The sequence below is a fragment of the Oncorhynchus nerka genome, linkage group LG13 (genome assembly GCF_034236695.1).
Source record: "Oncorhynchus nerka isolate Pitt River linkage group LG13, Oner_Uvic_2.0, whole genome shotgun sequence".
Taxonomy (NCBI): Eukaryota; Metazoa; Chordata; class Actinopteri; order Salmoniformes; family Salmonidae; genus Oncorhynchus; species Oncorhynchus nerka.
This window is the reverse complement of record NC_088408.1, coordinates 44,421,334-44,446,432: the sequence shown is the minus strand read 5'-3', so window position 1 is coordinate 44,446,432 and position 25,099 is coordinate 44,421,334. Positions and strand designations below refer to the sequence as shown.

The window sequence follows — 25,099 nt, the reverse complement described above, 5'->3', positions numbered from 1 at the left end:
CGGTACATAAAGATCAGAGAGCGAGAGATAGAGAAAAAGAGGAGAAATAAATGAATACAAAGAGAGAGAGAGAGAGAGAGAGAGAGAGAGAGAGAGAGAGAGAGAGAGAGAGAGAGAGAGAGAGATCAGCAAATCAGACACACAGAGTTGTTAGAGATGTAAAATGTTTCTCCCCAGTAGCGCAGCGTCTAAGGCACTGCATCACAGTGCTAGAGGCATCACTAAAAACCCTCGTTCGATCCTGGACTGTATCACAACTGGCCGTGATCGGGAGTGCCCAGCGTCGTCTGGGTTAGGGTAATGTTTGGCCTAGGGTAGTGTTTGGCCGAGGGTAGTGTTTGGCCGGGGTAGGCCGTCATTAAATAAAGGTAAATAAAAATAAAAAAGACACTTCTCAGTGGCATAGTCCTATATGGTCTCACCTAAATGAGGCCCTAGCAGGTCCAACTGTGCCATCCCGAAAATATAGTGTTAAACATTCATTGAATAGGGATTTCAGCAGAGCAGGCACATCAAGTAGGTGTGTAGTGGCTTCCTTTCCTCTTGACCATAGCCACTAACAAGTGTGTGGTATCACTGACAATAAAATAATAGTGGGTTGCAGGCTACTTTCCATTGTCCCTGTCCAAGGCTGCTATGTGACCTCTCGCTATCTCTGTCTTTGATCGAACAGATGTCATTTGAGAAAGCCCCAAACATTTTGTATGGGTATCATTTACCCAATCTGACTTTTAATATATTTATTTAAATACTGGAATATAACACACAGTGTTGGTGGTGTGTTCCCCGCAGATAATACACAGTTCTTGCATTCCTAATGAAATTTATATGTTGAGGGGTGGGCGCCTGGTGTTGGGTTACAGCCCGGAAGCCCCTCCTTGCTCTCCGGGACAGAGAGAGGGGATTGTTCGTTGGCGGCGGTACCACGGCAGCAGCAGGCCACAGTGCCCAACACGCATGTTCAGTGGAGAGTCAATGGAAGGAGCCCTCAGATGACGGACGCAAACGTCTGGGCATGACAGCCGCTGTCACCGAGAGTGACAGCTTTCGCTCTCTGACGCCGCACCTCGACTAGACCCGAGTGAAGCCCGCCAAAGAAGTGACACGGAGCAAATCAGAACTATGCCAGAGATGGAAAAAGGGAGACCACCGGAAAATAAACGCAGCAGGAAACCTGCGCACCCCGTCAAGAGAGAGATCAACCAAGAGATGAAGGTGAGAGGAAATGTTTTGGCTGCTTTTCTTTTGTCGGTGTTCCGTTTGTGAATTCTTTCAAGGGCAGTTTGATTCAGTGGGGGAGAGTGCCGTGCGTAAAAATCACAGTTCAAGAGGCATAGAAGCGACGCAAACTTTGATTTGTTTCAGTGAAATGATTAGCGCACCTCCCTTTAAAGTTGTTTCATAATTTAATGCCATTATATTATTGAATACTGACAAAATAAAAGTGATAAAACAATTGTGTAACATCAGTCCCCATATTGGTGAAATAAGACAGCTATATTAGATTACCTGGCCTTGCCATAATAAACCAACTTTCGGGAAATTTACTTTTCAGGGAGGATAGAAAAGTGTGTGTTTAATCAAAGTGTCAATCTTATGTTATCCAATAGGCTATTTGATATCGTGCACACTGAATTGTAGCCCTTCTTTAGTGACGCCATGTCAGTCCAGCTGTGGCCGCGCGCAATGTCCAGTGGTGTTCCAGATGTGCGTCACCACCAGACAGCAAGAACACATAACCTTTTTCCCTGCTTCGGCTGTGCTCGCACTTGTTGTAGTAGGATAGTCTATTACAATCTAACTTTATCAAATGGAAGGCATTTGGCCAAACAAACTGAGTAACACTGGTCACTTGAGACTATCCGCTTAGGACATTTGAGAGTTGTGAGTAAAAAGTAAGGAATATCCATGAGCTCCCCCTCCAAAGGACAAAAAAAGAAGAAAAAAAAAGTAGTTTGGGTTTATATTCTGGTCTTTTTGTGAGAGAAGAAATGTGGTCTTTTTGCATGAGTGGTTTGGATTGTAGCTTTGATATGCAGGGAGGGGTGTAGAATTACAACTTAACTAATTTTAATCAAAACATGCGAAATGCTATCCGGGCTTGATATAAGTCAGCCTGGCCTGGATCTGGGCTGGATCTGGGGGTCGGCCCTGGGTTGTTGCCTTTGGCTGGGGCTCTCTCTGTGGTTTGGGATATGGCTTGTCACTCTCACAAAGCAGATGTTTGTCTGAACTGCCAAGAAGAAACAAAAACAACATTGTGGGAAGTAAAGCATGGGGAGGGGAAAGAAAAGACGCCTGTCTCCGCCTAATGAGAAAATAGTGAGACAAAACGACACTTAAATGTAATATAGGAGGACTGGCCCTGATGTAATCATTGACGTAGACTGGGCTAGTCCATGGCAGGCAGCACTGACAGACTACTCGTTTGTGATTCTCAGACATGTACTGGATCTACAGTATAAGGTTATGCGCGGTAATGAACTGGGGCTGTTGGACTTGAAGGCCAGTTGTATAAGGGTCGCCTTATGAAATAGAGAAGGGGAGGGAAAGAAAGAAAGACAGACAGACAAAAAGATAGACAGACACAGTTGTTTCTGGGGCATTCTGTCTGCGGGCTGATCCGGTCCGGTCCTGTCCAGTGTTGTGTCAGCTAAAGGATCTATTTCAACACCATAGTCTGACCCACTCCCTCCACGTCAGACCGTAGCACACGGACACCAAATACTTGACTAATCATCATTAGGCATATTTAGCTGGATATGATACCTCTGTGTGCACACATGTGCACACACATGTGCACACACACACACACACACGCACACGCACACACACACACACACACACACACACACACACACACACACACACACACACACACACACACACACACACACACACACACACACACACACACACACACACACAGATAGACAGAGAAACACACATACACACAGAGCTCCATTTCTTTGAGGCACTGGTCCGGAGCAGAGGTCAGTCAGTGTGAGGAAAGCAGGGGGAAAGAATGTGCAGTCAGTACTACAGGCCTAGTACAACACTCCCACAGGCAGGCTGTCCACGCTGGAAAAGGTTGAAACCCGAGAGTGCAGTGTCGGGTATCAGGGCTGGAAGGTGCCAGGCGGAGGGGGCCAAGGAGAAGCAGAGAGAGGAGAGGGCAGGGGAGAGGAGGGAGGGGACACACAGAGAGGGACTGGAGAGTGCTGGATGCTCAGGAGAGTTGAGGGGAGAGGAGCGGGTCATTTCCCAGAACCATGGGACCTAGAGGCGGTGTAGGGTGTCCCGCTCTGATTTCTGCCCATTCCAGATCGTGTTTCTGCTCCAATCCCCGCTCGCCCCCAAAGCCACAGAGGCGGAGAGGTGGGCGGATGAAGAGACAGGGCTAGACCTTTGTGCTGTTTTTTAAAACATGGTCTTAATAAATATATTTAAAAGCCTGGACGTTCAATTCTCAACCCATCTGCTAAGAACACTTTTTTTTCTTCTCTGTGTCTCTTTTTTTTCCCCCTCAATTAAAAGAGACAAACAAATGATGATTCATAGATTTCACAATAGTATTAGGTTGAAAAACTTTTCCGTCTCTGATTTAGCAAGAGTAAACAAACTGGAATACATCATGGAAAAAGAGTCATACTGTACGCCTCTGTGTTACCCTATTCATTTCATCCAGGCAGGGCTGGTCTGGAAGTCAAAAGAATCCAGCACATTGATTCGGGAGTGGAAGCTCTGGTTACATTTAAAGAGTGGGATGAAAAAGTTCCACTCACAAACCTCAGATGTAAGGTCACTCAAAACTGAAGTTCATATTGGCTTAGCATTAGCATGCAGTGTTTCAGTTGCCCCGTCACCCGCCATGTCACCTGACTGACATATCCTATAATGTTGCTCAGTGATTTATTTTCCTTTTCTCCCTCTAGACGTTTGCAGAGAGCACCATGAATGAGCTCCTAGGCTGGTACGGCTATGACAAGGTGGAGCTCAGGGACAACGAGGCAACCGAGATACGGAACTACCCCAACCGAGAGAGACGCCAGCAGCATGTCTCCGTCCTTAAAGGTGAGAAAAGGCGAGGGTCCCGTTCAGTAGGGCACATCGTAGCAAAACGTTTTGCAACAGATAGTGGAAATCTGTGTTTTAATTGAACAAGTTCAGGTGGCACCTTACCGTTTCAAAATTATTTCTGCCTACTGAACACAACCCAAGATCATTAGTTCAGGTAGTATCTTCCCGTTTCACTCCCTTTCAAAACTTTTCTGCCAACTGAACAAGGCCCAGGTATCTAAAACACAGGTAGCATAGTTAACAGAGGTCAGACAGAATTCACGGGTAACCCAATAACAGATCATACAGGTTTTTCAATAAAGACAGAATCACTTTAAACATCTGCTAGACATACTTGCAACTTAATTCACCATTCTTATGTTTCACTTATTATCCCTGTATGGCTGGATTTGTCTCTTTATAAAATGTTCAGTGCCATTGTTGTCTTATGTCTCTCTTTATCTAGTGTTGTGTTGTCTCTCTTGTCTTGATGTGTGTTTTGTCCTATATATTTTTTATTTGTTTGTATTTTTAATCCCAGACCCTTCCCTGCAGGAGGCCTTTTGCCTTTTGGTAGGCCGTCATTGTAAATAAGAATTTGTTCTTTAACTGTCTTGCCTAGTTAAATAAAGGTTAAATAAAAATGAAAAATTATCTTTATTTTGTCAACGTCCTTTGGGCTGCATATACATTATTTGTTTATATGGAGTGATATTAGTGCCCCCAAAAGCTCATCATTTTGAATGCAGATTACATTTATTTAGTCACTTATATCACTCCATACCTATGTTAGAACATAAATGGGCTCTCATAAAGTGACCATACATATCCTGTACCTTCCAGAAAACTCAGTGCCGAAGCCCAAGAGCTTGAACAGCAAAGTCAGCCCCTCTGCACTGGCCATGAGGAGTGGAGAGAGAGAATCATCCAGCGTCCCCTCTTCCACTTCCTCTTCCTTCCCCAGCTCCTCCTCTTTGACCAGCCCTAAGGAGCATAAGAGCGCTCCCGTAATTGTCCCCCTTATAAAGCCATCTGCAGGTAGGGCAAACATCACACATGCACACACACACACAAGCACTTTGTGTGAACAACTGGGTTAGAACCCGGGTCTCCTGCACATCATAAAAGCTTGCTAGCCGCTGAGCTAAAGCCTAGTCTTCAGGTCACCATCATCATCATCATCACTACCACATATAGCCTACAATTATTTCATACAGCTGAAACACTCACATGCTCTTAACATGGTCATCATCATCATCATCAATCACACTTCGCATGTTGATGTTGATTCCTCTCTCCTTTGGCTCTGTCCACAGTGGAAGACGTGCAGAATGTGCAGATAGTGTGTGTGTGGTGTCAGAAGGAGGGGGTGAAGCGCTACTCTCTCTGTATGGGCACCGAGCTGAAGAGCTTCTGTAGTGAGAAGTGCTTCGCCGCCTGCCGACGGGCCTACTTCAAACGCAACAAGGTGAGGTATTCAACCTTGATTCAACTAGGAGTCAATGGACAATTTTAGGTCTGACAAAACTGACGAAGTTCAGATGGAAATAAAGATAAGCATGCACACACAGACACACACACATACACACACACACTTTAATGGTGAGATTTCTGGCAGGTAAACAAACCCTCGGAAATGGAATACCACTGTTTTCCTCAGTGAGGTCATCTTTATCTATACCATTGTATTGATAAAAAAAATCAAGAACTTAAAGAGAGTGTGTGGGTGCATGCATGTGTGAAGGGTTTTATCCAAGCACAACACAGGTAACACACACACACAACACACACACAAGCTACCCAGAAAAGGGCTGAAAATAGCCCACATGAATATATAGTGCATTCGGAAAGTACTCAGACCCTTTGACTTTTTCCACATTTTGTTATGTTACAGCCTTATTCTAAAATGGATTAAATAGTTTTTTCTCCCTCATCAATCTACACACAATACCCCATTAATGGCAAAGCAAAAACAGGTTTTTAGACATTTTTGCAAAGTTATAAAAAATTTAAAAACTGAAGTGTCACTTTACATAAGTATTCAGACCCTTTACTCTACTTTGTTGAAGCACCTTTGGCAGTCATTACAGCCTCAAGTCTTCTTGGGTATGACGCTACAAGTTTGGCACACCTGCAGATCCTCTCAAGTTCTGTCAGGTTGGATGAGGAGTGTCGGTGCACAGCTATTTTCAGGTGTCTCCAGAGATGTTCGATTGGGTTCAAGCCTGGGCTCTGGCGGGGCCAATCAAGGACATTCAGAGACTTGTCCCGAAGCCACTCCTGCGTTGTCTTGGCTGTGTTCTTAGGGCCATTGTCCTGTTGGAAGGTGAATCTTCTCCCCAGTCCGAGGTCCTGAGTGCTCTGGAGCAGGTTTTCATCAAGGATCTCTCTGTACTTTTATCCAGTCATCTTTCGCTCGATCCTGACTAGTCTCCCAGTCCCTGCCGCTGAAAAACATACCCACAGCATGATGCTACCACCACCATGCTTCACCGTAGGGATGGTGTCAGGTTTCCCCCAGATGTGACGCTTGGCATTCAGGCCAAGGAGTTCAATCTTGGTTTCATCAGAACAGAGAATCTTGTTTCTCATGGTCTGAAAGTTCTGTAGGTGCCTTTTGGCAAACTCCAAGTGGGCTATCATGTGCTTTTTACTGAGGAGTGGCTTCCGTCTGGCCACACTACCATAAAGGCCTGATTGGTGGAGTGCTGCAGAGATGGTTGTCCTTCTGGAAAGTTCTCCCATCTCCACAAAGGAAGTCTGGAGCTCTGTCAGAGTGACCATTGGGTTCTTGGTCACCTCCCTGACCAAGGCCCTTCTACCCGATTCATCAGTTTGGCCAGGCGGCCAGCTCTAGGAAGAGTATTGGTGGTTCCAAACTTATTACATTTAAGAATGATGGTAGCCACTGTGTTCTTGCTGAAAAAATTTTTTGTACCCTTGACACAATCCTGTCTTGGAGCTCTACGGACAATTTCTTCAAACTCACGGCTTGGTTTTTAATCTGTGGGTTTTTAAAACTGTGGAACGTTATATACACAGGTGTGTGCCTTTCCAAATCATGTCCAATCAATTGAGTTTACAACAGGTGGACTCCAATCAAGTTGTAGAAACACCTTTGAGTCTAATAGCAAATGGTCTGATTACTTATGTAGAATCATTTTTTCATTGTTTTACTTTTAATACATTTGCAAAAATTTCTAAAAACCTGTACTCGCTTTATCATTATGGGGTATTGTGTGTAGATCCATTTTAGAATAAGGCTGTAATGTAAGAAAATGTGGAAAAGGTCAATGGGCTTGAATACTTTCCGAATGCACTGTATGTAGTCTTAGAAATATGGTTGATGAAATTAATAACTTACTAACATCAGATAACATTTATATATTATGTAACGATTGTCTTCCTCTTCTGATGAGGAATAAGATGGATCGGACCAATGCGCAGCGTGGTAAGTGTTCAAGTTATATTTATTAGAACAAAAACACTAAACAAAATAACAAAGAGAGTGAAACGAAAATGAAACAGTCCTGTAAGGTGCAGCAATACAAAACAGAAAACAACTACCCACAAATCATAGTGGGAAAACAGGCTGCCTAAGTATAGTTCTTAATCAGAGACAATGATGAACAGCTGCCTCTGATTGGGAACCATACCAGGCCAAACTCAGAAATACAAAAACATAGAACACATAGAATGCCCACCCCAACTCACGCCCTGACCAAACTAAAATAGAGACATAAAAAAGGAACTAAGGTCAGGGCGTGACAGTACCCCCCCCCCCACCCCTTCCCAAAGGTGCGGACTCCGCAAAACCTAAACCCATTGGGGAGGGTCTGGGTGGGCATCTGTCCGCTGTGGCGGCGCGGGACGTGGACCCCACTCCACCATAGTCTTGGCCCACTTAAGTGGCGTCTTTGGAGCGGCGACCCTCGCCGCCGACCTCGGATTGGGGACCCTTGCAGCGGGCCCCGAATAGGTGGGAGACTCCGGCAGCGCCGGACAGGCGGGAGACTCCGGCAGTGCCGGAGTGAAGAGCGACTCCGGCAGCTCCGGAGTGACGGGCTGTTCCGGCAGCTCCGGAGTGACGGGCGGCTCCAGCAACTCCTGACTGACGGGCGGCTCAGGCAGCTCCGGGAAGGAGGGAGGCTCCGGCAGCTCCGGACAGGAGGGCGGCTCTGGCAGCTCCGGGCAGGAGGGCGGCTCTGGCAGCTCCGGGCAGGAGGGCGGCTCTGGCAGCTCCGGGCAGGAGGGCGGCTCTGGCAGCTCCGGGGAGGAGGGCGGCTCTGGCAGTTCCGGGCAGGAGGGCGGCTCTGGCAGCTCCGGGCAGGAGGGCGGCTCTGGCAGCTCCAGACAGGAGGGAGACTCTGGCAGCTCCGGACAGGAGGGAGACCTCCAATGCGCCTCCACAGTCCAGTACACCCTGTTCCTCTTCCCCGCACTCGTCCTGAGGTGCGTGTCCCCAGCCCGGTACCACCAGTGCCGGCACCACGCACCAGGCCTACAGTGCGCCTTGCCAGTCCAGAGCGTCCGGCGACAGTACCCAGTCCAGAGCGTCCAGCGACAGTACCCAGTCCAGAGCGTCCGGCGACAGTTCACAGACCGGAACCTCCAACGACGGGCCACAGTCCGGAACCTCCAATGACGGGCCACAGTCCCGAACCTCCTGCGACGGTCCCCAGCCCTCAGTGTAAAGAAGGGGGGCGGCGTCCAGAACCTAAGCCGCCACCAAAGTTAGATGACCACCCAGACCCTCCCATATATGTTTAAGTTTGCGGCCGGGAGTCCGCACCTTTTGGGGGGGGGTACTGTCATGCCCTGACCTTAGTATTATTTTTCTTTATTATTTTGGTTAGGTCAGGGTGTGGTGAGGGTGATATGTGTGTTTTTGCCCTGTCTAGGGTTTTTTGTACATCTTTGGGGTTTTGGTACGTCTAGGTAAATGTAGGTCTATGGTGGCCTGAATTGTTTCCCAATCAGTGACAGCTGTTTATTATTGTCTCTGATTGGGGATCCTATTTATGTTGCCATTTTACACGTTGGTTTTGTGGGTTATTGTCTATGTATTAGTTGCCTGTGTCAGCACCAGTGTTTATAGCTTCTCGTTCGTTTTGTTAGTTTGTTTAGGTGTCCTTCCTTTAATAAAGAGGAATATATTCTCATCACGCTGTGCCTTGGTCTCCTCGTTACAACGAACGTGACAAGAACTGACTGTTAGAACTATTAAAGCTCCATGGATTGATGAGAAATTGAAAAACTGTATGTATGGTTGAAAGAGATGGGGCAAAAGGAGTGGCAAATAAGTCTGGCTACACATCTGACTTACTGCAAATTGAGAAATTATGTGACGAAACTCAACAAAAAGATGAATAAACTTCATTATGAAGCCAAGATCAATGATATAAATGAAATGAAAAGCAGAAAGACAAATTCAACTCCATCGTTCATCAAATCTGAAGGCTTATTTATCACAAAACCATTTGATGTTGCCAATTATTTTAATGACTACTTCATTGGAAAAGTGGGAAAACTTAGGCAGGAAATGCCAACAACGAACACTGAACCATCATACTCATGCATAAAAAAACTAATAATGAAAGAAAATCATTACAAGTTTTAATTTTGTAAAGTTAGTGGGGGAGAGGTGGAGAAATGATTGTTATCAATCAATAATGACAAACCTTCTGGCATTGAAAACAGGTGGAGAGCTACTGAGGATGGTAGCTGACTCTATAGCCACTCCTATTTGTAATATGTGTAATCTGAGCCTAGATGAAACATGTTATCCTCAAGCTTGGAGGGAAGCAAAAGTTATTCCGCTACCCAAGAGTGGTAAAGCCTTTACTGGTTCTAACAGCAGACCTATCAGCTTGCTGCCAGCTCTTAACAAACTGTTGGAAAAAATTCAGCATGCTTATATAGAAGGGCAATGAATGTACTGCACTGACACAAATGACTGAAAGAAATTGGTAATAAGAAGATTGTGGGAGCTGTACTGTTAAATTTCAGTGCAGCATTTGATATTATTTACCATAACCTGTTATTGAGAAAACGTATGTGTTATGGCTTTTCAACCTCTGCCATATCATGGATTCAGAGCTGCCTAATAGAACTTAGAGGGCTTTCTTTAATGGAAGCTTCTCTAATGTCAAACATGTAAAGTGTGGTGTACCACAGAGCAGCATCCTAAGCCCCCTACTCTTTTCTATTTTTACCAATGATCTGCCACTGGCATTAATTTCTAATGGGCAGGTGGGACAGTAGCGTCCCACCTGGCCAACATCCGGTGAAATTCAAAAATACCAAATTCAAAGATTTAACATTCTTGAAAATATATGCGTTATACATCAAAATAAAGCTTAACTTCTTGTTAATCCAGCCACTATGTCAGATTTCAAAAAGGCTTTATGGCGAAAGAAAACCATGCCATTATTTGAGGACAGTGCCCGCATACAAACACATGAAAATCATATTTCAACTAGGCAGGTGCGCCACAGAAGTCAGAAATAGCGATATAGTTAATGCCTTTCATTTGAAGATCTCCTTCTGTTGGCACTCCAAAATGTCCCAGAAACATCACAAATGGTCCTTTTGTTCGATGATGTCCTTCTTTATGTCCCAAAAATGTCAATTTATTTGACGCGTTTGATTCAGAAATACACCGGTTTCAACTCGCCCAACATGCCTAAAATGTATCTAATACGTTACCTGTAAACTTGGTCCAAACATTTCAAACAGCATTCCTAATCCAACCTCAGGTACCCTAAAATGTAAATAATTTAAAAAATGTAAGAAGGAATAAACTGTTTCTAATACTAATAGAGTGTTTTCTATCCAAATATACCAATTATATCCTAGCTTCTGGGCCTGAGTAACAGGCAGTTTACTTTGGGCACGCTTTTCATCCGGAGGTGAAAATACTGCCCCTTACCCAAGAGAGGTTAAACAAAGCATGTGTGTCCATGTATGCTGATGATTCGTTCATATACGCATCAGCAACCACACCTAATGAAGTCACTGAAACCATTAACAAACAGTTGCAGTCTGTTTTGGAATGGGTGGCCAAAAATAAACTGGTCCTGAACATCTTTAAAACTAAGAGCATTGTATGTGGTACAAGTGATTCCCTAAGTTCTAGACCTCAGCTGAATCTGGCAATGAATGGTGTGGCTGTTGAACAAGTTGAGGAGACTAAATTACTTGGTGTTACCTTAGATTGTAAACTGTCATGGTCAAAACATATAGATTCAATGGTTGTAAAAATAGGGAGAGGTCTGTCCGTAACAAAGAGATTCCCTGCTTTTTTGACACCACACTCCAGAAAGCAAGTCCTGCAAGCTCTAGTTTTGTTTTATCTTGATTATTGTCCAGTCGTGTGGTCAAGTGCTGCAAGGTTAAGCTGGCCCAGAACAGAGCAGCACATCTTGCTCTTCGTTGTAATCAGAGGGCTAATATAAATACTATGCATGCCAGTCTCTCATGCCTAAGATAATGTCTAGTCGTGTGGTCGAGTGCTGCAAGGAAAGACCTAGTTAAGCTGCAGCTGTTCCAGAGCAGAGCGGCATGTCTTGTTCTTCATTGTAATCAGAGGGCTAATATAAATACTATGCATGCTTGTCTCTCTTGGCTAAGAGTTGAGGAGAGACTAACTGCATCACTTCTTCTTTTTAAAAGAAACATTAATATGTTGAAAATCCCAAATTGTTTGGATAGTAAACAGAGCTCTGACACACACGCTTACCCCACCAGACATGCCCCCAGGGTTTTTTTCACAGTCCCCAAATCCAGAACAAATTCAAGAAAGTATTATATACTGTATCCTAGTGGAGCAGCCGTCTAAGGTACTGCATCTCAGTGCTGGAGGTGTCACTACAGACCCTGGTTCGATCCCAGGCACAATGGCACAATGCCTCTCCCATATTTGACAAAGCTGGTTTGTGTGTAAGTATTCATATGTAGACTACGTGTGCCTTTGTTAAATTGATGTAGTTCTGTCCTTGAGCTGTTCCTGTCCATTAATGTTCTGTGTTATGTCATGTTTCCTTTTTTGTGTGGACCGTAGGAAGAGTAGCTGCTGCTTTCGCAACAGCTAATGGGGACACTAATAAAATACAAACAAAATACACACAGACACCCACACACACATGCTGGTTTCTAATAGACAGGCCAGTGTTTGGAGCGTGGGAAGGGGTCAAAGTTTGCAAAGGACAGTTAGAGCTCTATTCAATCTGTATCGCTGAAGCATTACAGATTGGGTGATAGAAATGTAAAGGTACTTTTCGTATGCATCGTTTGCCAGGAATACAGTCTCAGCTAATTTGTGAACATTGCCGTTAATAAATTTCAGTCATGCTGTAATGCTGAACTTCTGTGATACCGTTTCAATAAAGCCCTTAGTATCAGTTTCGCCTTAATGGAGAAAGGGCCAGTCAAAAATGCGGCTTGGTTCGGGAGGACAGGGGAGTAGTGTCCATACACCGCTTCTCTCCCATACACATTACCACCATTTTTCACCCTCCACCCAATACATGGATACCCCCTCTTAGAGGCATGGGGGTGTCAGGCAAGGCTATCCCCATTCAACATTTCTGTTGTTTATATGCAGCGCTAGGTTATAGTCACACAACAACTGACAGGGGGAAAGAGGGAATCGTCTACTGCCTACCTACCAGGCTGCAACAAACCCTCCATTTTTTTGGGGTTGGTGGAGGTGGGGATGGAACCTTGGCCATTGGCTTGTCCCTGCTTGTCTCACCGAGGAAGAAGGGCAGGGGGCCTAGGGGCAAGGTGTCCAGTTTCAGCGCATACCTTACCTGCAGCTGCCTCGTGTTTCGTAACTCAACACGACTCAGTGGGTCACAGTGAAGGGGGGTGCTCACTGCTCGAGATCCACACAGGATCAGCTTACATGAATCGGGAGGAATGCCCAATATTATTACAGCCGGACCATTGACAATAATATAAGGGTTTTATGTATGTCATATACTTTATCTTATCAAGACCAAAACGTTCCCTTTGTTTCAGTGACCTCAAAGCCCACAGGTCAATGTACTCTGTTACATTGAACCCCTATGACGAGGCGAATCTTGCAGTGGTTATTTTGGAATTGGTTATGTAAGTTTGCTTTAATGACCACGAGAGCCATCCATGATGACTTAAAGCAAATGCTACCTCATCAAAGCTTGGTGCTTAAAATCCCATAAGGGTTCAACTGAATCCAGGCTGTACTCTAAAACAACTTTAACTCAATCCTGGGACGTGTTCACAACGTTTTAAAACATTTAGCAAATGGAGATAAAAAACAATGAGTGTTTCTTATTTGACAAATCAGTCCGTTTGTTTGTTTGTTTGGAGCCTAAGAACATGACCGAGCTCTTGACAGTTCGTTATAAGTGTATAATGATGTGGCTTTGCCCCTGTCCGTCAGGCCCGGGATGAAGATCTCAATGGAGGTGAGCAATCCCCCCAACACACCCATGCCGATGACTCACCCCGACTGGTGATGAAGATGAACAGCAGTGGGGCCAGAGTAAGAACAGAACATAATCGACATCATGGAAATACATTACTAAACATAACTCAAATGTTTTTGCTTAAAGTGTACTAATGAAGTCAAGCATGTTTGTCTTTAAGAGATATACACCTACTTCAAAACACTTAGGGGCAGTTTCCAGGACACAGATTAAGCCTTAGACTAGGAGTAGGCTTAATCTGTGACTGGGAAACTGCCCCTTAAATTGATAGTTTGGCTGTTTTCCATATATAGATATTTGTTACCTTAAATTAGGCTATGGACAAGGAGAGGCTGCAATCCACATTAGGTTTTGTTAAAGTAGTCATAGCCAACAATTAGCCACATTAGCATTTTGGGACCAATTCCCTATGCAAATTAATCTCTCGTGTTTAGAATATATTACATTTAATGCCCAAATCATTTAAAAAAAGAACACAATGAATTTAATATGATTTGAGCATGAAATTGAACACATGCTATATAGGGAAGATTGCCTTACATGGAGGATTCATCCCAAATGTTGAAGTCACTCCTTGTCCAGTATAGACTGATTAAATGTTTTTGTGCGGAAACAAGGGCCTTTTAGGCATTTTGAGATGGAAAAACAAAATCACTCTATTTAAATGTTATACAATACATTCCATATTCAAATAATTGGTTTTCCCTTTTCACGTGACACTTTAGTAATTCTCCACAGTCACTCTCGCCTGTACCTCAGGTGTGCGACTGGTGCAAACACGTCCGCCACACCAAAGAGTACCTGGACTTCGGCGCAGGCGCAGAACGGCTCCAGTTCTGCAGTAGTAAGTGCTTGAACCAGTACAAAATGGACGTGTTCTACAGAGAGGCCAGGGCAGCTCTCATCAGCTCCAGCCCAGGCCTAGGAAGACCCACTCAGGATGGGAGAACTGAGTCCAACGGAGGGGGTCAGAACCAGAAACTCCTGACCCCCGAATCGTGGAACAATGGCGCGGGGGTCGTTCGGGGGAGGACCAGGTCACCCAAAGGGTCCATGCCAAGGACTGTGTCACCATCTGAGGCGTCGTCCTCGTCCTCCAAGGCCCCCGTCTCTGGGCTGAGACACCTGGAGAGGCATGTCCTGCCACCGTTGCCACCCCCAGAGGTGGCAAACCACCACTCCGTCCCCCCTCCTCCTCCTCGCCCCTCCATGGAGCACCACCAACACCACCAAGCAATTCCTCAGATCCCGCTGCCCTTCATCCGGCCCCCCCTCCACGCCCAAGGCCTGACGAGCCCCATCGCCAATCCCCACAGGTGCCACCCTGGCCCCCTTCCAGCCCCATCAACCGGTCCACCCCTCACTCCCCCCACCACCCCCACCTCCAGCCCCCTCGACCTCCTCCATGAACCCACCTAGAATGCACCCATACCCGGGGCCTACTTCCCTGGCCTGCACTCCCCCAATGATGGGGCCCCGTGGCCCTGTGCCCATGCCCTCTATGATGAACTTCGGGAGATGGCCGTCCCTAGGCCCCTTCTTCCCTCAGCCCATGGTCCTGGTTCCCTACCCCATTATTGTACCCATCCCCGTCCCCATCCCCATTCCTATCCCCATACCCATGCCCCCTAAGGCTTCCCCCTCAGACCCCCTAGGGATCTCCCCCAGTGGGGTTATCCAGCCAGTGCCAGATGGGATGGAGAGGAGGTGCTCCAGTGGTGTCAAACTGCCCTCTCCCGGGAGCTCTGTGCTAAGCAGATTAAGTAGAACCACCAACCAGGGTCTCCCAACGCCCTCCGACCACCCCAAAAGGGATATCACAGATTGGGTTAAATCTGAGAGGCAGGCTCCGTCGCCCATGTCGACCCCCCACAGTGCAGCGTCCTCCCCCAGGGCTTGCTACGATGCTTCCCCTTCTTCCACCTCAGTGATTGAGGCACTGTTAGACTTTAAGCTGGGCCAGCAGCAGCAGCCAGAGAGACAGCTCATTCATAGAGTGCTCCAGAGGACCCCAGTCAAGCTGGAGCTCAACCCCCATGGAATGGTGGACCTGTCGGGTAAACGGGAGTCCAGAGCGGGGCTAAGCACCAGGGTATTGGATACCAGAGTGGACCACCACAACCACCACCATGACATTATCAAACCCACCCCTCCACCATCCCAGTCCCCCCTTCACCTTCACGACATTTCCTTACCCCAGAGCCCAAACACACAACTCCCCTCGCACACTCCACCAATGACCAGAGGGGGATGCCACAGCCCTCCCTGTGATGCCGCCACCTCCTCCCCCCCGATGTCCCCAGACATCCCTAACCGAACGACTACGTCATCATCCCCCGACCCTGCTCCCAGCCCAGACTCCTCCCAGTCCCAGAGAGAGGCCCCGCTCCTTGGCCCTGACTCTGTCCTCAGCGAGCTGGAGGCAGTCAAAGAGAACAGCTGCTCCAATGGCCAGGTCCAGGGGAGGGACCAGGGCCAGTTCCCTCCCCTCCCCACTAGCCAATCAGAGGAGCCCTCGCCCAGTGGCGACCCTAAGGACCCCCACATCCTCGATGAGGACCACGCCTATGCCCTGCCCACCCCCACCCCTACCCCTACCAGGACGGGCAGTTTCCCAGCCACCACCCACAACACACTCCTTCTGCCCAAGCTCAGGGACAAGAGCGCCCTCTGGAGCCCACCAAGTGTGGCTGGACCTGGGGACATGGAGCCTGCTCAGAAGAGACGGTGCCTCCGCATCCGAGATCAGAACAAGTAGAAGAGTAGGAGGTGGGTGTTGCTTGTTACACAGGCTTTTGGGGCACTATCACATATGTTGTTGCACTCGCGTGCCCTGACAGATCCCCATATAAAACAGTCCAACATCCAAACAAAGCGTTGTCACTGTAACAGACCCTGCATGTTGAGGCGATCTCTTTTCAAAGTGACTCTCATTGTCTCTCTTCTCTGCTCCTTCCCCTGGCCTTAGCTGTAATCCTAGAGCTGTGGGGAGTGCCAAGTTACTGGGATTCTCTCTCGCTTTGGCGCCATTCTGTTTCGTGGCCATGCGCATATTGTGTAACCGTGTGTGTGCTTTTGGGAATATCCCATTGGCTCCATTGCACCAGGCAAGCTCTAATCAAACATGGTTGATTCAAATACATTTTGAGAACCGAGCTAGTACATTTGGTTCCAAAGCCATACACTTCCTGATCAGTAAAACTGAAGGTTTTTAAAACATTCTAGGAAGATCTCACCTGTTCTGTGTACATGTTTAGGTTGCAGAGAGGTTCTGGTCAGAACCTTTATTGTAGCACGGCATCAGTGAGATTCAAACCTATGCTCTTCTCTTACTTTACTCACGGTATTAGACCACTGCACCACCAGGGTGAAGGTAACATGCAATGTTTTTTTTAACTCAAGCTATTCATTTTAGTCTGTTCAAGCAAACTACATTTCAAAGGAAACAAGCACTCATTAACCCTATCAGTCCTGAGACCCCAGCAAAAATCGGCTTTTAATTTATCTGACCTTCATTTATCTGATTGTTCAGCCTTTATATTTAGCCTCACAATGAATTGTTTGACCTTTTTCTTTTCAGGACAATCGGGGCTACAAGTAGAACAGAAAACAATTTGATTGACAAATGAAATGTAAAAAAAAAATGAATTTATATGAATGCTGTAAGTACAGAAATGGTTTGAACAGTGGGAAATGAACATCCTACTAGTCAGTAACAACTGTGTGGAGTTTGTGACAGAAAATATGTGAGCTTATTACAGTATTATAAACACTGTCCTGGGATTTCCTATGAACTTCTATATAGAAGAACCACTTACTTTCTAACGACTCTTGTGTCCCTTGTGAGAGTCATAGAGTGTCATAGAGCAACACATGTTACATGTGCGTGTTTGTGAGAATCTCAGCTTTATTTTAATAGTTTGCAGCTCAAACCATTCAGAGTCTACGGACATTTTTGTAAAAAGACCCGGCCCAAGTCCCTTCGGGATCCACCCTTGTCTCACTAACACCGCTCTAGCTCAGGCCCCATTATTCAGTGTCCATGGGTGAGGTCGATTGATCAAGGGTGATCGAGCAGCTCACCCAAAGGATTGGGTACTGCCAAAGTTCCACACTGTGTGATAATCTTTTATCCCATGAACCACCACTCTTCCAATCCAGCCCTCTTTCTGGCGTTACCTTGGAGACGGTGGCGATCAGCAGACTCGAAGGCGCTGTGAATATGAGAGCCTGTGTGTGTGTGTGTGTGTGTGTGTGTGTGTGTGTGTGTGTGTGTGTGTGTGTGTGTGTGTGTGTGTGTGTGTGTGTGTGTGTGTGTGTGTGTGTGTGTGTGTGTGTGCTGTGAAAATGAGAGCCAGCCCTCAGTGATAGAGCTCTGGGGCTTCATTAGAATACTGAGCAGCAGAACCGGAACGATCCGGTTACGTGTGTCACAACGACACTGACATGCAATACTGGCCCTGGCGCCGTCGCTCGGTCTCACTCCCATGTAGGAGTTTAGTGCTGAGCAATCATCTCTTCTCGTCTAATTTAGTAGCATTTATTGGCGTTCTCTTCTCTCCTCATCTCCCCTATTCTTTCTTATCCTCTCCTTCTCCACTCCCGTCCTCTCTTCTTCTCTCCTCATCTCCCCCTAATTCTTTCTTATCCTCTCCTTCTCCACTCCCGTCCTCTCTTCTTCTCTCCTCATCTCCCCTATTCTTTCTTATCCTCTCCTTCTCCACTCCTGTCCTCTCTTCTTCCCTCCTCATCTCCCCTATTATTTCTTATCCTCTCCTTCTCCACTCCCGTCCTCTCTTCTTCTCCACCTCCTCTCCCCATTTCTCTCCTCTCTTTCTCTTCTCTCCATTTATCTACTCTCTCCTCTCTCTTTTCCTTTCCTCTCCTCTCCTCTATTATTCCCTTCTCTCACTTCACAGCTTCTTCCTGCCAACCAGATGTTCTATGGAAGACATAAAGTACATTCAAGGAACAACCCTAACGACCAATCAGAACCCTCCTTACTTTCGACAAATCAGATCCGTCTCCAGTTGACCCTTTTCTAATTGTTCATTCAAATGGTCCTTTTGCCACCCAGAGCTGTGTGATTATGTGCTTATCTCTCCGTTTTACATCCTGGGCTTAATGTACACATTGATTTGCAGTTACCTCTACTTCCTCCCTTCTCCCCTCCCATTTCGAAAACCCTCAAAAGGTCAAGGGTCATCTTAATAATTGTGTCTGAAAGTGAAAAAGATGGCTATTGGCAGAGAGCGACACATAACCGAATGACTGTTTATCATATATTCCCAAAAGCCATGTGCCAGAAGTATTAAACCATCCTCTTTCAGAGAGGTCCCCGCTTCACCCTTTGTCATTTGTTGTAGTTTCACGTGGTCCACCGGTATCCTTAGTAACCAATCCACATGAAAATCACAGAGGGTTGCCAGCGTTGCGCAGGCAGATTTATTGCTTGGTGTTCTGTGTAAGGGGAGCCTGTGTGTGTGTTTGTGTGTGTGTTTTTGGTTTTACTATCTTTGGGGGGACCACAAGTCCTCACAAGGATAGTAAAACAAGGAAAATTCGGACAAGTGGAAGTTTCCCCAGTCCCCACAAATATACTATTTTATGCTTAGTGGTTAGGTTAGGTTGACAATTAGGGTTAGGGTTACAATTAAGGTTAGGACCAGTGCTTAATTTGAACCGGAACCTATTTGGCCGGATCTGGTACATCTTGTGGCATGAAAAATGATTGGCTTTCACAGAACTAGAATGAGATTCACTTCTATGATCTCTCTCCCTCACTCTGCTCTCTCTCTGCTCTAATAGAGCCTGCAGCTCTCTTCTCTCCAGCATTGCACTTTATAATTTCCTTATTGAGGAAAGGGTTCTGGAGGAGCCTGATAAATTGACATAAATTTGCCAAAGTTATAGAGTTACTGCTGTCTGTTCAGAAATAAATTAAATAACTACTACACCACAGTAGCGGAGCGTGGGTAAAATCACTGGGGACCCCCCCCCCCCCCCAAAAGCTATATTACAACCTATGTGATGTGATAATTGCGTTATTTGCTCTATAACCTGTTAATTCATATGCCTTGCGACCGTGGTATAGAGGCCTAAAGGCCCAGACAATAAGAAGACACAGTGGCAGAATAAATTCAACCACACCTTTGTTTTATCACCGGATAGCAACATTTGTCCAGTGAACAAAGCATAGTGCATGTACAGTAACAGACAGTTACATTGCCTGCAGCATGGTCAAGTCAAGTTAATGTTTCTGGCATTTTCAGACCACAAAACAAGTATTGATTTGGAGCCACAGAGAGTTACCTCAAGTCACAAAGAAAACAGGAGCTGCCTCCACTATTCCAGCACCATTTCAACTTCAACATTTCAACATCATCAAATCACCTCTTCTTTTGTCTAATACAGTGAAAACTAAAATATACCAAAAACGATTTAGTCCAATCAACATCAGCTAAATATGGTTCTGATTTCTTTGTGTGTGTGTGTGTGTTTGTGTGCGTGCGCGTTCGTGCAAGTAGATAAACCTTTTGACTCGCCCTACTTGTGGAGAAACAACAATGCCATCCTCCTCTCTTTCATGTTAACGAAACGGTCTGTCACTCTGTCATACAGTACACACTTGTATTTGTTGTTGTCCTAGGTTACCTGGCTAAAATGCTTGTTCGCTAGCCTAACTTCCATTAATTTCCAACCTTAGTTAACGTTAGCCTTCAACATTTATCTATATTTTGAACTTCCATCCTCTCAGGCCAGCGGCACAACAATGTATGAATTGGATGGTAGTTGGATCAGTGGTTCCGGTGGTTCTGATGGTGGTTCTGATCCAAATGTTTGGATCAGAATAGCCATTATAATCATTGGCCAGTACGGAGAATTAAGTAAAACCTCAAGTCCAAATCCCTATCTACATCCATGGTTAATTTAGGAAAGGGACAATTTTAGCTAGCTAGCTAGCCACCGGAGGACGAGAACACAACGAGATGCACAATTCAAGTTTTTCTGTCAATACCATATGCTCCAAAATCAAAGCTGGCTTCCCTTAACACTTTTTTTGTTGCGCCAGGACCATTTACAGTTAAGCTGGCTCAGTTTAGTTCGACGCTGATTGGCACATTTTGTATTATTTTTTTTATCAAGGGAGGCCAGATGCTCGCTGGCTTCACTTGCCTTCAATGCTACGGGCAACAACAATGTCATACTTGTTTGGACCAGACAGCATCAGATAGATGGCATACACGTAGAGAGACAGAGGGCCGCTGTTTCACACGCTCGGATCCTTATATTCAGCTTCTTGCGAATTGAAGGAAAATTATGAAACACAGAAAAACAAGAGATCAATTGTTTTATATATATATTTTTTTTTTAATTGGTGGGGTAAGCCTCGATCCCTTGGCATCCATGAATAGACGTCACTGCCACACCATGAGAAAGACTCAAATTTAGCCACAGAGGATAAATAGCTTCTTTTAAAAATAGCCTAGCTGTGGACTGTAGCCCAATAACAAGGCATAGCCTCCAGTTGGGAACGTGTGGCAAATCTGTCAGTGAACAAACAGCATGCAGACAAAACTGGCCTCTCGCAATATTTTAAATAGTCTACAATCGCGGGAAAACACAGGTTTGTAAAGCACATGGCTCCGGCCGAAAAGAAGAATATAACCAGCTGTAGGTTACCAAAATATTTTATCAACATCCAAATATTGTTGAACAAGGGAGAGAGAGGGGGGCTTTTGGCACTAGCGCATATGCCATCACCACCAAGTGAGCTGTGCGTCATTGGGTGAGTAAGTAATACTGGAAAGCCTTTTTAGGACGATAATTTCCTCCTCATATTGTAGCATAGAATATGTCTCCACACACCTAGGCCTAGGCTATTGATGGATTCAAGATAAGTCATTTTCATTGATCTCAGATTATCAGTCAGTCAGTGTCAAAGTAGCCTCATTTCGATCATTTGTGCAGTATTATGGTGCTTTCAAGACAACTGGGAACTCTGAAAAAATCGAGGTGGAATCATGACGTCAGTGATCTTCAGGTCGGAAAGCCGGAGCTCCTAGGCCAGAGTTCCCCACTTGGAATTCCGAGTTGGAAGACCGTTCAAAACTCATTTTCCCAGTCGGAGCAATTTTTTCTCTGAATTTTACAGTTGTCTTGAACGCACTGAAGTCGGAAGTCAGATATTTCCCAGTTCTCAGTTTCGAGTTGTATTGAACGTGGCAAAATACAAATATTATGCCAAAGTCTCCAGTAATGTAAAATGACGTAGAATTGGATGAAATGCATTTATACAAGGCCAAACATTTCCCCATGTGTGGAACTTCTATAAGTGCCTCTACTATATTGCTCTATGTCACAGTGGAAATGTGATGATATGCACGGCATACTTTATTATAAAGAATATTTTTTCTTTCTCATGTGTTCCGGTACCTCAAAGCTCCCCAGGTCACCCCCCTCTCGTGCTTAACCTTTTGTTCCGGCACCTCCAAATGTAATAGTTAAGCACTGGTTAGGAGTTAGGGGTTAAGGTTAGCATTAGGTTGTTAAGGATTAAGGTTAGGGGTTAGGGAAAACAGGATATTGAATGGGAATAGTTTTTTGGGTCCCCAAAAGGATAGTAAAACAAACATGTGTGTGTGTGCACACGTATGTGTGAGCGTGTGTATACAGTATATGTGTCTGCTGAGGGTGTGTATAGTAACGTGTGTGTATGTTTGCATATGTTCGCGAGCACTTATGTGTAATGGGACCCGGTCTGCGTTCACAGTCGACTGACTTTAGCTTAGTAACTCTCAGTGCAGAGGTTAATATGGCTGTCCACTTTCATTGTGTTCGCTACTAAAAGTGTCTTTAAAAATACTTTTAAGTCTTTTAGCTCTGACAAAATCAACAGGCCAACTGGAGGATTTCACCTCAGGAAATAGCCTGGTTTCGTCTCAGTTTTCAATGCCTTTATTTGGGCTATTTTATTGCCACGTGTAACTAGATCCCTCCACATGGGTATTTGCAGAGCGTTTGAAACTTAAACGGAGAGGGACAAGGGGAATAGAGAGTTAGAGAGTACAGAGCCATGGCTTCTTGGCCCCTGTGTGTGTGTGTGTGTGTGTGTGTGTGTGTGTGTGTGTGTGTGTGTGTGTGTGTGTGTGTGTGTGTGTGTGTGTGTGTGTGTGTGTGTGTGTGTGTGCATCCGCCTGTGCATGTGTGTGAGTTCGGCACAGATGTTCTTGGCTTGATAATAACCTATGTGACAGTTATCTGGGTGTTGACATATCTAAAAGCCTCATTCTCACAGTGTTTATGTTGAGTGGGTGGATTAAGGAAGGGAGGATTGCAGAATAGGAAGGCAGATCTAAGACTATGGTATAGATGTAAATGGAAATGCTTTCTCTCTCTCTCATCCCCCTTTGTCTCGCTCTCTCTTTTTCTTTCTGTCTCTCTTTCACTCTCTTCCTCTCCGTGTCTCTCTCTTCTCTCTCCTTTTCTTTCTTTCTCTCACTTTTTCTCTTTCTCCGTCTCTCGTTCTCTCTCTCTGTATGTGATGAACTGCTTTACTGTTTTACACTGTACAGCGGTACCAGATCCAGTGCCCTGCCCTCTTATGGACATCACAGTCAGCCACCAGGGAGATTGGCCCTGCCCTTCTTCTGACCACGAGGTGCCAATCAAGGAAGCAGTCCAATGGGGGAAGCAGCCCAAGACTTCTAGTATATTCACAGCATCTTTGGACTTCAGAGATACCTCCTTCTTTGATCTCTGCCATACTCCATGAGCCTATCAGAGCCCACTCCTCAACCCTATTCAGTGGCTCTACACTAGACGGTAGGCTACTAGGCTCCAATCATCAGCCTTGTGTGGTCTTCTGAGATGGAGCCTGAACCTGATCTCTTTCCTGGGGAAACGGTTTGTTTTCTCTGCCTAGCTCCACACAAAGAGCCACATTGTTCCTCTCCCCCATATCCCACGCTAACTCCCCTACTCGGGTTTTGGGTTACCTGGCCGACGGGGGCTCAGGCTTCAGGAGGAGTGTCTTTTTTTTGGTCTGATTGAGGGCCAGGAATATGTGTGTACCCGCCTCTCCTTCTTTCCTCTCCTCTCCTCTCTGTACCCCCTGCCCAATTGCAGTATACAGTACACACACCAGTCCTGAAGTGCAACTTCTTACACCAATTGCTTGATAACTTCCTCTTTCCCTCGTATATCCTCTCACGAAGGATCAGGGTAAACCATTTCAGTTCAAGAATTTATCCTGAACTATTTTAAGAATGGAATCTCCTGGAGCAATGAAAAATATGAACTGTAAACAATGTCATATGATAACGAAGGAGAGAGGGAGCAAGTCCCATATATCAATCTACTGATATAGCTGAGTTGGCAAGGGAAGTTTTGACTTGCCTGAGACTTGAAGACTTGTCCCCAAAATGAATGCCAAGGCTTTGGCTCAAAGGGCTAACACAGTCTTGTGATGTGCAGGAGACCTGGGTTTCGGACCATCACACAGGCAGTGATTTATAACACTGACTCAGTCATGGGACTTGGGCTATATTGTCACAGGCATACCATTTATGATCTTTTTACCACCAATTGGTCTTTTGACCAATCAGATCAGATCTTTTGCCAATAATCGGGCAGCCTGTGTAAACACTGCCATAGAAGTAGATATTTTGAGTTTCCAAACCCACTCCCTCTGTTGATGCTGCTTAGATAATGTTGATGCTCCTCAGATAATGTGCAGTGGGCCCCTTTTGGTGGGTTTGGAACAACAATGTAGGTAGTCATGTTACAAGCCATGGTATTATTTTGAACCGTCAAAGGCTGCAAAATGCAGCTATCAGTATTACAGTTTGATGAGATACTGACTATACGCCTGGTCCCAGATCTATTTGTTCTGTCTTGCCAACTCTTCTAGTCATTGTCATGCCAAAACTATCCAAACTGTCCAGTGGGAGCATCATCATCTTGAGGCCTTGCCAGCACTCATCATCACATTGTGAGAATTCACTTTTAGTTTTTGCTATACATAGACTTTGACTTTATATTAACTTATGAATGATGCCTTTATAGATCTTCAAAAAGTGCTTTATTGATTTTTATTTTGACAATGATTATTATGCTGTATTTTGCAAGTTCTAACCAGTTTCCAAATGTTTTGTTAGAATTTGTCCAGTAGAGTGCAGTGTCGCTTTTGGAACATACAGGTACCTGCCAAAATAATGGAAACACTTGAGTAAATGAGGGATTTGTCCAGTAGAGTGCAGTGTCGCTTCTGGAACATACAGGTACCTGCCGGAATAATGGAAACACTTGAGTAAATGAGGGATACAAAGTCAATTGAATGCAGGTGGTTCCACACATGTGTGGTTCCTGAGTTAATTATGCAATTACCATCCCATCATGCTTCGGGTCATATATAAAAAATAACTCGCAAGCCATTATTTTGGCTGCCATGGCTATGCCCCCCCCCCCCCATAGGATGACAATGCCCCCATCCACAGGTCACGAATTGTCATTGAATGGTTTAATGGGCATGAAAACGATGTAGGCCATATGCCATGGCCGTCTCA

At 45.4% G+C, this 25,099-nt stretch overlaps 1 protein-coding gene across 1 annotated transcript; it reads left to right on the top strand.

Moving 5' to 3' along the window:
* Positions 1-893: 893 nt before the first annotated feature.
* LOC115139556 (sine oculis-binding protein homolog) lies at positions 894-23,195 on the top strand. Its single transcript, XM_065026435.1, is given in 11 exon segments — positions 894-1,215; positions 3,936-4,074; positions 4,903-5,097; positions 5,376-5,527; positions 13,487-13,588; positions 14,271-14,856; positions 14,859-14,924; positions 14,927-14,968; positions 14,971-14,995; positions 14,997-16,301; positions 23,108-23,195. Coding segments are annotated over 10 exon segments (2,694 nt in total). The 5' UTR covers positions 894-1,122; the 3' UTR covers positions 16,291-16,301; positions 23,108-23,195.
* The last annotated feature ends 1,904 nt before the right edge of the window (positions 23,196-25,099 follow it).